The sequence below is a fragment of the Myripristis murdjan genome, unplaced genomic scaffold, assembly GCF_902150065.1.
Source record: "Myripristis murdjan unplaced genomic scaffold, fMyrMur1.1, whole genome shotgun sequence".
Taxonomy (NCBI): domain Eukaryota; kingdom Metazoa; phylum Chordata; class Actinopteri; order Holocentriformes; family Holocentridae; genus Myripristis; species Myripristis murdjan.
In genome coordinates this window covers 28,258-40,639 of record NW_021941821.1, presented here as the reverse complement: position 1 = coordinate 40,639, position 12,382 = coordinate 28,258, and the positions used below count along the sequence as shown (strand labels likewise).

The 12,382-nt window shown below is 45.7% G+C and overlaps 1 protein-coding gene across 1 annotated transcript; it reads left to right on the top strand.

Moving 5' to 3' along the window:
• Positions 1-5,742: 5,742 nt before the first annotated feature.
• Positions 5,743-12,019, top strand: LOC115356818 (elongation factor 1-alpha-like). Its single transcript, XM_030048080.1, has 7 exons — positions 5,743-5,894; positions 5,986-6,162; positions 7,281-7,571; positions 7,683-7,833; positions 8,534-8,790; positions 9,200-9,434; positions 11,873-12,019. Exons 1-7 carry the CDS (start codon positions 5,748-5,750, stop codon positions 11,968-11,970), a joined length of 1,356 nt encoding a protein of 451 aa, XP_029903940.1. The 5' UTR covers positions 5,743-5,747; the 3' UTR covers positions 11,971-12,019.
• Positions 12,020-12,382: the final 363 nt, after the last annotated feature.

Below are 12,382 nucleotides of genomic sequence, written 5' to 3'. Positions count from 1 at the left end.
AGTCACCTGGACCCCCAAGTCACCTGGAACCCCACGTCACCTGGAACCCCACGTCACCTGGAACCCCAAGTCACCTGGAACCCCAAGTCACCTGGACCCCCAAGTCACCTGGAACCCCACGTCACCTGGAACCCCAAGTCACCTGGACCCCCAAGTCACCTGGACCCCCAAGTCACCTGGAACCCCACGTCACCTGGAACCCTGAACACAGCTGCTGCCCAGCTGCTTGTGTCTGGCCTCTGTCTGTGTCTGTGTGTGTGTGTGTGTGGTTGTGGAGTCCAGCCTGTTTGTGTTGAGCTCCCAGAAGCTGCTCCACAGGTTTTCTGTATAAGCGACATGTTTAAAACAGGTAGGAGCCTATGCTGAAAACCTGTAATTCAAAACCTGTGTGTGTGTGTGTGTGTGTGTGTGTCCATGTTGTTTTGCATTCTTCTCAGAGAACAGCTGGTTTTTATCACTTGGTTATTATTGTTTGTGTGCATTTCTGCTTCTGTGTGTGTGTGTGTGTGAGTGAGTGTGTGTGAGTGTGTGTGTGTGTGTCTGTGTGTGAGTGAGTGATGCTATTCCAGCTTGTTTGTGTGTCTCATGTTTTTGTCGCTGTGTGCAGGAAGGCCCTTTCTGCTGATTCTGAGTCTGGAGACAAACAGTTGCATTTTGGAGATATGCCTGATGTATATATATATATATATATATATATATATATATATATATCTATATGTATATATATATATATATACAGTACAGGCCAAAAGTTTGGACACACCTTCTCATTCAATGCGTTTTCTTTATTTTCATGACTATTTACATTGTAGATTCTCACTGAAGGCATCAAAACTATGAATGAACACATGTGGAGTTATGTACTTAACAAAAAAGGTGAAATAACTGAAAACATGGTTTGTATTCTAGTTTCTTCAAAATAGCCACCCTTTGCTCTGATTACTGCTTTGCACACTCTTGGCATTCTCTCCATGAGCTTCAAGAGGTAGTCACCTGAAATGGTTTTCACTTCACAGGTGTGCCTTATCAGGGTTCATTAGTGGAATTTCTTGCTTTATCAATGGGGTTGGGACCATCAGTTGTGTTGTGCAGAAGTCAGGTTACTACACAGCCGACAGCCCTATTGGACAACTGTTAAAATTCATATTATGGCAAGAACCAATCAGCTAACTAAAGAAAAACGAGTGGCCATCATTACTTTAAGAAATGAAGGTCAGTCAGTCCGGAAAATTGCAAAAACTTTAAATGTGTCCCCAAGTGGAGTCGCAAAAACCATCAAGCGCTACAACGAAACTGGCACACATGAGGACCGACCCAGGAAAGGAAGACCAAGAGTCACCTCTGCTTCTGAGGACAAGTTCATCCGAGTCACCAGCCTCAGAAATCACAAGTTAACAGCAGCTCAGATCAGAGAGCAGATAAATGCCACACAGAGTTCTAGCAGCAGACCCATCTCTAGAACAACTGTTAAGAGGAGACTGCGCCAATCAGGCCTTCATGGTCAAATAGCTGCTAGGAAACCACTGCTAAGGAGAGGCAACAAGCAGAAGAGATTTGTTTGGGCCAAGAAACACAAGGAATGGACATTAGACCAGTGGAAATCTGTGCTTTGGTCTGATGAGTCCAAATTTGAGATCTTTGGTTCCAACCGCCGTGTCTTTGTGAGCCGCAGAAAAGGTGAACGGATGGATTCCACATGCCTGGTTCCCACTGTGAAGCATGGAGGAGGAGGTGTGATGGTGTGGGGGTGTTTTGCTGGTGACACTGTTGGGGATTTATTCAAAATTGAAGGCACACTGAACCAGCATGGCTACCACAGCATCCTGCAGCCACATGCCATCCCATCCGGTTTGCGTTTAGTTGGACCATCATTTATTTTTCAACAGGACAATGAGCCCAAACACACCTCCAGGCTGTGTAAGGGCTATTTGACCAAGAAGGAGAGTGATGGAGTGCTGCGGCAGATGACCTGGCCTCCACAGTCACTGGACCTGAACCCAATCCAGATGGTTTGGGGTGAGCTGGACCGCAGAGTGAAGGCAAAGGGGCCAACAAGTGCTAAACACCTCTGGGAACTCCTTCAAGACTGTTGGAAAACCATTTCAGGTGACTGCCTCTTGAAGCTCATGGAGAGAATGCCAAGAGTGTGCAAAGCAGTAATCAGAGCAAAGGGTGGCTATTTTGAAGAAACTAGAATATAAAACATGTTTTCAGTTATTTCACCTTTTTTTGTTAAGTACATAACTCCACATGTGTTCATTCATAGTTTTGATGCCGTCAGTGAGAATCTACAATGTAAATAGTCATGAAAATAAAGAAAACGCATTGAATGAGAAGGTGTGTCCAAACTTTTGGCCTGTACTGTATATATATATATATATATATATATATATATATATATATATATACACATACATACACACACACACACACACACACACGTCTGTTCAGGGTGACATCATCATCAGACGGAGTGGCAGTCATGTGACGTGACGCAGGGCAGAGGAGCTGCAGGAGCTTCACAGGTGAGCTTTACAGTCCTGTTGAGGTGTGCTGCCTCTCATTGTTCCGTCCTGTCTGTCTGGTGCTCGGGGCCCCGGGGGCTCTGGGGCCCCGGGGCCTGGAGGAGCTGTTTTTCCTGTTTCTCTGCACGGCGACAGGGCTCTGATTGGCTGGACGAGCATTTAAAAGGTGAGAGGAGCAGAGGATCCAGTTTACTCAGGACCAGAAGCTCTGCAGACCCTCAGCCACGGTAAGACCTCCTCACACACACACACACACACACACACACCTCACACACACACTTCACACACACACACACACACACACCTCACACACACACTTCACACACACACACACACACACACCTCACACACACACACACACACACACACACCTCACACACACACTTCACACACACACACACACACCTCACACACACACGCACATACACTCTGACCCGGTGTTTCCTTCACACACACCTGAGACACACGAGTGTGTACGCATAAAAAAGATTCGGAGCAGAAACCAGGTGGACGTCGGTGTGTATCGAAGGGAAAGCGGACATGAGAAGGTGCAGGCGCACACGGGCGTCACCAGGTGTCACCAGGCGTCACCAGGTGTCACCAGGCGTCACCAGGTGTCACCAGGTGTCACCAGGTGTTGCAGATGTGAATATTTTATTGCTCATTTTCTTATGTGTTTTTGTTCTTAGGGCATGAACATTTTTGTGAGTCTCCATACTTCTTTAAGATGCGGGACTGATATTATCATGTCATTATACTGGTATTAATATGTTTTCAGCAACAAGAACTGACAGTCTCTGCATGAAGCTCAATGGAGGGGAGCAGCAGAGAGCATTCTAACAGCTGATATGCAATTCCACCATAGAAACCACTGCATTTAGGAGAAAATGACTTTTAACCAGCTGTCCACTGCAGTGACCGCCATGCACCAGAGGGCTCAAACACACAGTCAGGTGTGAGGGCGCGATATGTGAGAAAAAAAGGCTTTCACACTTTTATTTTTGAAACTAACTGAGCAGCACAGAGTGCAGGTGTGTCTCCTGCTGCGGACTCACAGCAGGAGACAGCCCAGAGGCTTCACAGCGCCCCCTCTGACAGCACCCTGCCTCACGCTTCCTGCTCGCTTGGGCTCTGACGTCACGCAGCGGGACGTGGGAACCTTTAACGCAGGGGGGTCAAACTGCTGCCATGGAGGCCGAGAGGCTGCAGGTTTCATTCCAACCAAAAACTCCACCAGGTGACTTCACTGATGACCTCACCTCCAAACAGAGAGGGGGGGCTAATCAGTGAAGTCACCTGTTTTGGGTTGGAATGAAAACCTGCAGCCTCTCGGCCCCCGTGGCAGCAGTCTGACCCCTGTGGTTTAACGGGTTCATTTCGGGAGTTTTTCCTGATCATTTAGACGCAAAGTGGGAGTGAGTACGTGCGCGCTCACGTGCGCACAGTTCCTGAGGGGAGCCAGGTGTTCGTGTGTTTCCGTGCACCTGCCGGAAGAGCCCGGGGCCACGTGCACGCGCCCGCCCTGTGAACGCCATGCACGTCTCTGGTGATCAGCTGAGGGCTTTTATTCTGAAGTGCTGGACACAGAGGCGTGTGTGTCCCAGCTCTTACTGCACAGTCTGCCTTTGACACTTTTATTCTCAAATTTACTGTCACCCTCAGAAACAAGTCACTTTCTTTTTTTATTATTTTTGGAGGGAATTTGTTTTTTTCTTTTCTTTTTTCTGTTTTATTTTTATTCTCTTTTAAGAAAAATGTTTTATTTTTTCCAAGTAATTGTTAAAATTTGGAGGGTAATTTGTGGTAATTTTTTGAGCTGTTTGAAATTGAATGATAATTTGATTTAATGAAAATGTAATTTTAATTTGTAATTTTATATAGCTTTTGTTTGTTTATTGTTTTTTTTTTTTTTTTAGCTTTTTGTGCTAATTATTCAGTAACTGATCAGGCCCTGACAATATTCAAATTCTTCACACACACACACACACACACACACACACACACACACACACACACACACACACACATAAGGGGGGGTAAACAACCCACAGAACAATGGCAGGAATTCAACACAAGAAACAGAGATCCACTGCCCCCTGCTGGACAAACCTCAGTGTAGTAGTAGTGTGCTGAGGTTTGTCCAGCAGGGGGCAGTGAAGAGGTTTGTCCAGCAGGGGGCAGTGCACAGGTTTGTCCAGCAGGGGGCAGTGCACAGGTTTGTCCAGCAGGGGGCAGTGCAGAGGTTTGTCCAGCAGGGGGCAGTGCAGAGGTTTGTCCAGCAGGGGGCAGTGCAGAGGTTTGTCCAGCAGGGGGCAGTGCACAGGTTTGTCCAGCAGGGGGCAGTGCACAGGTTTGTCCAGCAGGGGGCAGTGAAGAGGTTTGTCCAGCAGGGGGCAGAGAAGAGGTTTGTCCAGCAGGGGGCAGTGAAGAGGTTTGTCCAGCAGGGGGCAGTGCACAGGTTTGTCCAGCAGGGGGCAGTGCACAGGTTTGTCCAGCAGGGGGCAGTGCACAGGTTTGTCCAGCAGGGGGCAGTGCACAGGTTTGTCCAGCAGGGGGCAGTGCAGAGGTTTGTCCAGCAGGGGGCAGTGCAGAGGTTTGTCCAGCAGGGGGCAGTGCAGAGGTTTCACTGTTCCTCAGATGTGAAGCTGTTACATTGTTGTGTAATGAGTTAACACTAATTCTTATTTCATTGTTTGTTGACTGCGACATAACTAGCAACAAAAGATTAATTTAGCTATCAATGTGCCATTTATTAATGATGGTTAATAGTACGTGTGTGTTGGTTATAGTTCAGGCACAAAATGACCTCCAAACGGTTTATTGATCAGTTGTGATCAGCTGTTGATGAGTTAAGATTTATATAAGTTTGTGACCTGTCTGTCTGTCTCCCTGTCTGTCTGTCTCCCTGTCTGTCTGTCTCTGTCTGTCTGTTTCTCTGCCTGCCCACCTGTCTGTCTGTCTGTCTGCCTGTCTGTCTGTCTCTGTCTGTCTGCCTGTCTGTCTGCTTGTCTGTGGGTCTGTCTCTGTCTCTCTGTCTGCCTGTCTCTCTGCCTGCCTACCTGTCTGTCTGTCTGTCTGTCTGTCTCTCTCTGTCTGTCTGTCTCTCTGCCTGCCCACCTGTCTGTCTGTCTCCCTGTCTGTCTCTCTGCCTGCCCACCTGTCTGTCTGTCTCCCTGTCTGTCTGTCTCCCTGTCTGTCTGTCTGTCTGCCTGCAGTTCAGCCATGGCAAAGGAGAAGATTCACGTCAACATTGTGGTCATCGGCCACGTGGACTCTGGGAAGTCCACCACCACCGGCCACCTCATCTACAAGTGCGGAGGAATCGACAAGAGAGCCATTGAGAAGTTTGAGAAGGAGGCCCAGGAGGTGAGCTTCCTCTGCTGCTGCGGCACCTCAGTCACACCTGCTCAGTCAGCTGCTGGCGTCTGGCTGACTGACATGTTTGCTCTGGTTCCAGATCGGTAAAGGCTCCTTCAAGTACGCCTGGGTTCTGGACAAACTGAAGGCGGAGCGCGAGCGAGGGATCACCATCGACATCGCGCTCTGGAAGTTTGAGACGGAAAAATACTACATCACCGTCATCGACGCTCCGGGACACCGAGACTTCATCAAGAATATGATCACAGGAACCTCTCAGGTCTCACTCGCTCACCTCTTGCTCTTAGATTTAGATTTATGTTCCTCCTTACAGCAAGCAAGCTGTTTCAGTTTCAAGATCAAGATCGATTTTACTTGTCCCAAAGGGGCAATCGCTGATGCAGCATAGCACCAAGATGATAAAACAAGAAAAACAACATGAGGAAAAATAAAACATCAATAGCATTACAATAAATATATTTGATCAAGCATATATAAAATAATCAGAAAGTACAGGCTACCCATTATCTTTTCATCAGTGGCATAAGATAGCTCAAAGCCAGAGGAATAAAAGCTGAGCTGAACACCAGAGAGAAGAAGATAAAACAATGTATGTGACACTTTTTCACCACCTGCTTCGCTGGCAACAGTAACTAGGGAATCAAAAACCAGATTCCACTTGAGAACTGCGTATGCAAACTTATCAATTCCTTTTGGCGATGCCAGCATGGAGGTTTTTTGCCAAACCCCAAAGAAGGGAAGATTTGCAGGCAAATTGCAGCTCAGTCAGTGCCACGTAACGTCTGCTGTGCAAAGGATTGTGGGTCAGAATGGCCAGAGCAGCGTGCTGACATGCATTCTGCCAAATCTGACCTCTTGGCATACTGCATCTGACACACTATGTACTGGGACATACTCATTCTTTTTCCTGCATACTAAATAGTATGGTAGTATGGGTACTGGAACGCAGGGCAGGATAAGCGGTGGAAAATGATGATGATGATGATGACTTCCTGGCAACAAATCCATGTGAACTTAAAATGACATTAGTTTCAAGCAGATTGGTCTCTAATGATTGGAAAATCAAGTCCACCTCCTCCATGGAAATCTGAAGATATACTGTTTTCCTGGAAGAAGTAATAGGATTTTGGTTTAAAATAACACAAAATAAAATGATCAAATTCTTTTCAATATTAAGTATGTGACTCCTGCATCATAAAAAATTAGTCAGTAAAAAAATTAGTCAATAAAAAAGTCAAAAAAGTTACCTTTTATTTCATTGTGACTTTATCCATGTCTTTAAACCTCTTTGTACCTGTGGTGTCATGAATATGTAGCTGTAAATCATATTTTTGTCGTCCATAATTTGGACTTTATTTGTTGGGTGTGCGCCTGCAGGCTGACGCCGCCGTGCTCATCGTGGCTGCAGGGATCGGAGAGTTTGAGGCTGGCATCGCTTCTGATGGCCAGACAAGGGAACACGCCTTGCTGGCTTACACACTCGGAGTGAAGCAACTCATTGTTGCCGTCAATAAAATGGACAGCGCTTCATACTCTGAGCCACGGTTTAATGAAATTGTTAAGGAAGTCAGTGGCTTCCTCAAAAAGATTGGCTACAACCCCAAGGCTGTCCCTTTTGTGCCAATCAGCGGCTGGCATGGAGACAACATGCTGGAGCCGACTGACAAGGTAAGGAACATCACTTCATCCTGCCAGAACGACTTTCCTACTGATCCGACAACATCAACATTTGAATTTGCCACTTATTTTTTGATCCTGTGAGCTTTCCATTTTCAACAGATGCCGTGGTACAAAGGGTGGGCTATTGAAAGGAAAGAGGGAAATACCTCTGGCAAGACTCTGTTCAATGCCCTGGATAGCATTCTTCCTCCAAAGCGGCCGATAGAAAAACCGCTGCGACTTCCTCTGCAGGACGTCTACAAGATCGGAGGTACGTACACAACAGCGGTGAACAGCTGCTGAACATTCGGTTGGACGGTACCACCTTTCTATTAGACCTACCTCTGATAAAATAACACATTTTAGATCAGGGGTATTGTACCGGTGGTCCACGGCCCCCTGGTGGCCCCTGCAGGTACTGCAAGTGGTCCCTGATGCAAGTCCAACCAAAACACAAGAAACGCTAAACCATGGCAGGCAGAGCCTTCAGAGGCCCAGCAGCTCAGAAACAGAACACATGGATTCTCCGAACAAAAACCACCTACAGCAGAACCTTCTCAACCACAGGGGCCGGGATTCACACTGAATCTCATTCTGCATGATCAGAAACTGTACGATCAGGCTGGCATTTTTCAGTTCTATTATAACTATGATTATTTCAGGATAACCCAGCTACAGGCTTATCTGTCAAACATTTAACAATAAATACAACCTCATGCTGTATTAATCACATTCACACACCGACACATACATTCAACAGCAAAGTTTTCTAAACAGGTTTTATTTTCTTCTTCTGATGTAGACAGGCCTGTGCAATAGACGGATAAATGCACCTGATGTTTTTTCTGCTGTTTTGTCTTTGTTTTTTTAAATCCTGCAGAAACTGTGATGTTCACAGCAGTTTTTCCACAGGGACAATAAACTTTATCATTTATTGTCTCATCTTAATGTGCTGTTCCTCTCTCTGCCAGGTATCGGGACGGTGCCCGTGGGTCGAGTGGAGACTGGCATCCTGAAGCCGGGCACAATCGTGACCTTTGCTCCTCAGATAATCAACGCTGAGGTGAAGTCAGTTGAGATGCACCACGAGGCCCTGACCGAGGCTTTCCCCGGTGACAACGTCGGCTTCAACGTGAAAAACATCTCCGTCAAGGATATCAAGCGTGGAAATGTGGCCGGCAACTCAAAAGACAACCCGCCGTGTGGAGTGAAGTCGTTTGACGCTCAGGTCAGTCAGCCTCTTGAGAACGTTTGCAAATGGCAGACTTCCTGTTTAACTGTGATTGCTCCAAATAGCAAAAAATGCCCTGAATTTCAAAATCAGTTCAAACTGGCAGTCTTCCTTTTGGGTTTGAGATCATTGCACCAAGAGCCTTTTTTTTCTTGTGCAGGACAACAGGGAGCATTCCTGCCCTCTTGAGCCACTTGAATATTATGGAGCAAATTTAATGCCAATAGGAAAAAAAACAAAACATGTTATACAAAATCCCATGAGCCACACTATTAGCAAACGTTTTCCTTTCTGTCAGGGATTTACTTAGAAATCCACTGCATTCTGCCATGTCTAGATGCTCAGTTTGATGCTAACCCAGCCTAGATTTTTTGAAGCATGTTTGATAAAATTCCTCTCTGGTCAGGTGATCGTCCTGAACCACCCGGGGCAGATCCACGCAGGTTACACCCCGGTGCTGGACTGCCACACCGCACACATTGCCTGCAAGTTCAACGAGCTGAAGGAGAAGATTGACCGGCGCAGTGGGAAGAAGCTGGAGGACAATCCCAAGATGGTGAAGAGCGGGGATGCAGCTATAGTCGAGCTGGTCCCCAGCAAGCCCATGGTGGTGGAATCCTACGGCGAGTTCCCCCCTCTGGGTGAGTGAAATCCAGAGCAGCTTCTGGAAACTTCTCAGCTCACCGTTTCCAAAGCCATGACCTCAGCGAGATCACTGACTAGACAAGAGTCTGAGCAGCAGCATAAAGAAAAGACGTGAGGCCTGTCCCAGCAGCTGGTTTGGGCTCAGCGAGCTAACTTCAGGGTTAACCCTGCTGGGTTTTCTGCAGCATGAAGGTGGTTTACGTTTTAGTAGAAGAAAGGGTTCCGCCGCACACAGTGTGGTAACTTTAATATCATTTATTTGTTAAGAGTCATCAGGCATTACAGTCAGTCCAGATCTGCTGGTTTATATAGGCTGCTTCTGTAATCAGTGAAATCAGAAGCAGCCTATTGACCCTTTGCAGACGCGTCACAATTATCACGTGACATGGGAGGCGGCGCCATGACGGACGGCAGAAGGAAAGTGGACGTCAATTTAAGACAAGGAGGCGCGTTATAGTTTGTGACATTCCGTGGTTGTATAGTTTTTAAATTACTTTTATGGTGGTAAGATGGTGATTTCCTGTAAAAGGCTAGATTAGGCTTACAGCCTGTTGGCACACTGCACGGCACAGCAGGAAATCACCATCTTACCACCATAAAAGTAATTTAAAAATTATACAACCACGGACTGTCACAAACTACAATGCGCCTCCATGTCTTAAATTGACGTCCACTGTTCTTCTGCCGTCCATCATGGCGTTCATATTTCGTGTGAGTGGAACGTGACGTCAAGTGCAAAGGGTCAATATAAACCAGCGAGCTGATCAGAGGCTTCATGGGACCCAAAATCAGGAGTGTGGATGTCTGGTTAAGAGAAGCCAGATAACAGAGAGAAACCCCGGGATGATAATCCAGCTGCTGGGACAGGACACACAGCGGAGCAAACAAACCACAGTGGGTCAGCTGCTGGACAACAAAATCCATATAAAGGTTTTAGGTCATCTTGACTTTGATGTTGAATTTAAAAAAAGGATTCCTCAAAAGTAGTCAGCTTTATTTTTTACAGTTATTCTAGATGTTTTAAGGCTGTGAAACCCCTCACTACACACTTTATACACTTTTCTCAGACAGGCATTAACATTTTCTCACTTTTCTCTCTTGTTTAAACTCTCAAAGTTCAAACCTTCGTAGAAAAATAAGTCCAGTATTATAGAATGAAACCAAAGATCAAAACCTGTTTTCAGGCCCAAACATTTGTTTGAGATATAAAAATATAAACGTTTTCCTATAAATAATTATGATTGCTTTTAGAACTAACCAATTTAATTTTAACGTCCAACCTACGAGGTTGGACACATAAGAAATTATTAACAGTGACTCATGAGTATATCACAGTTCCTAATTAAATTAAAATCCGCAAAACTGCGAGGCCGCGAAAGGTGAACTGCATTATAGCGAGGGACAACTGTATTCCAGACGTTTCTACTTTCTCGTAGCGCTTCAGATATGACTTGATTAATCACCACTGGCAGCCATATTGGTTTTTGTAGAAATAAGTCACTAAAGGGGGACTCACCATTTATTTTCTGATTTTCTGATTCTATATAATCCAGTGTATCACCATGTGAAGGGGGGAACTGTGTCCCAAAGTGAAGTAGTTTTATGTGGCAACATGAAAATTTCAATCCACCAAACAGATTTAGAGACATGCAGCTTCAGTTCAGGATCATATAACAAGAGCAATTTATATGATAACCAGTAAAATGTACAAAATACCTCTACACCCATCCATGTTCTTGAATATGTAAAGGAATTCGCCACCATTTTGGCCAAAATCCTTTCCCTGACGTCCCCACACTGAGTCCAGATGTTGGACACCATCTCCACCTCTGGATGTCCAGTGGTTCAGTTGCTATGGGTAGCATTTCCTGTTAGCTTAGCATAAATACTTGAAGTCTATGGGAGTCGTTAGCCTGGCTCTGTCAAAGTTAAAAAATCATCCCTGAAGCTCTGATTCGCACAGCGGATCACAAAGCTGGGAATTTAAAAAACCAAAGCAGCGGATCTTCCTCCACCTTCGGCGGTGTGAGGGTCACTGCCACAGATGGAAGGAGAAATGTGTTCAGAGGTTACAGCGCCACCATCTGACGCTCCAGTTTTTAAAAAGAAAAACATCTCAAGTCATGCATTTCAAATCCACATGATATGAACATGTTGGAATATTCCTTTAAGGTAATCGAACAGGCCATACAAAAAGACGTCACTGCATTGAACAGAATGTAAACTCTATAGAGCTTACATTATAAAATACATTATAAAAAAAAAGGTTTTATATCAAATTTATCATTCAAAGCATGAGGCAGTAGATCCAGCCAGTTTGTGAGTGTCAGCAGGAATTATGGAAATTATAAAAGTGTCAACATTTATGAACTCTACAACAATGGTGTGTGTGTGTGTGTGTGTGTGTGTGTGTGTGTGTGTGTGTGTCTCCCAGGTCGCTTTGCGGTGCGAGACATGAAGCAGACGGTGGCAGTCGGGGTGATTAAGGCTGTTGATAAAGCCACTGTGCAGACCCTGGCCAAACGTAAATAAAAAGGAAGGAGCAGAGCCGTGGAAGCAGCCGGGCGGTGCTGGGGGGCGTCCCGCGGGGCGTCCCGCGGGGCATCCCACCAAAAAAAAAAAATGCAAATGAGAACAGATCTGCGATCAGCTGGGTTGTGATTTTTCTGATGATCTGCTGTCAATAAAACTGCACCTGTCTCCACGTTGTGTTGCAGTGTGTTTTGGATTATTAACCCTGCATGTGAACACACACACACACACACACACACACACACACACACACACACACACACACACACACACACAATATGTTACATAAAGGCTGAAGGTCTACAATAAAATTAGACTACCATTCTATCAAATTCTAATTTTATGTTTGAACTATTCCAAAAAAATTATTACAAAATCCCAGGTTGGGGCCACACGCTCTCCACTCAGCACA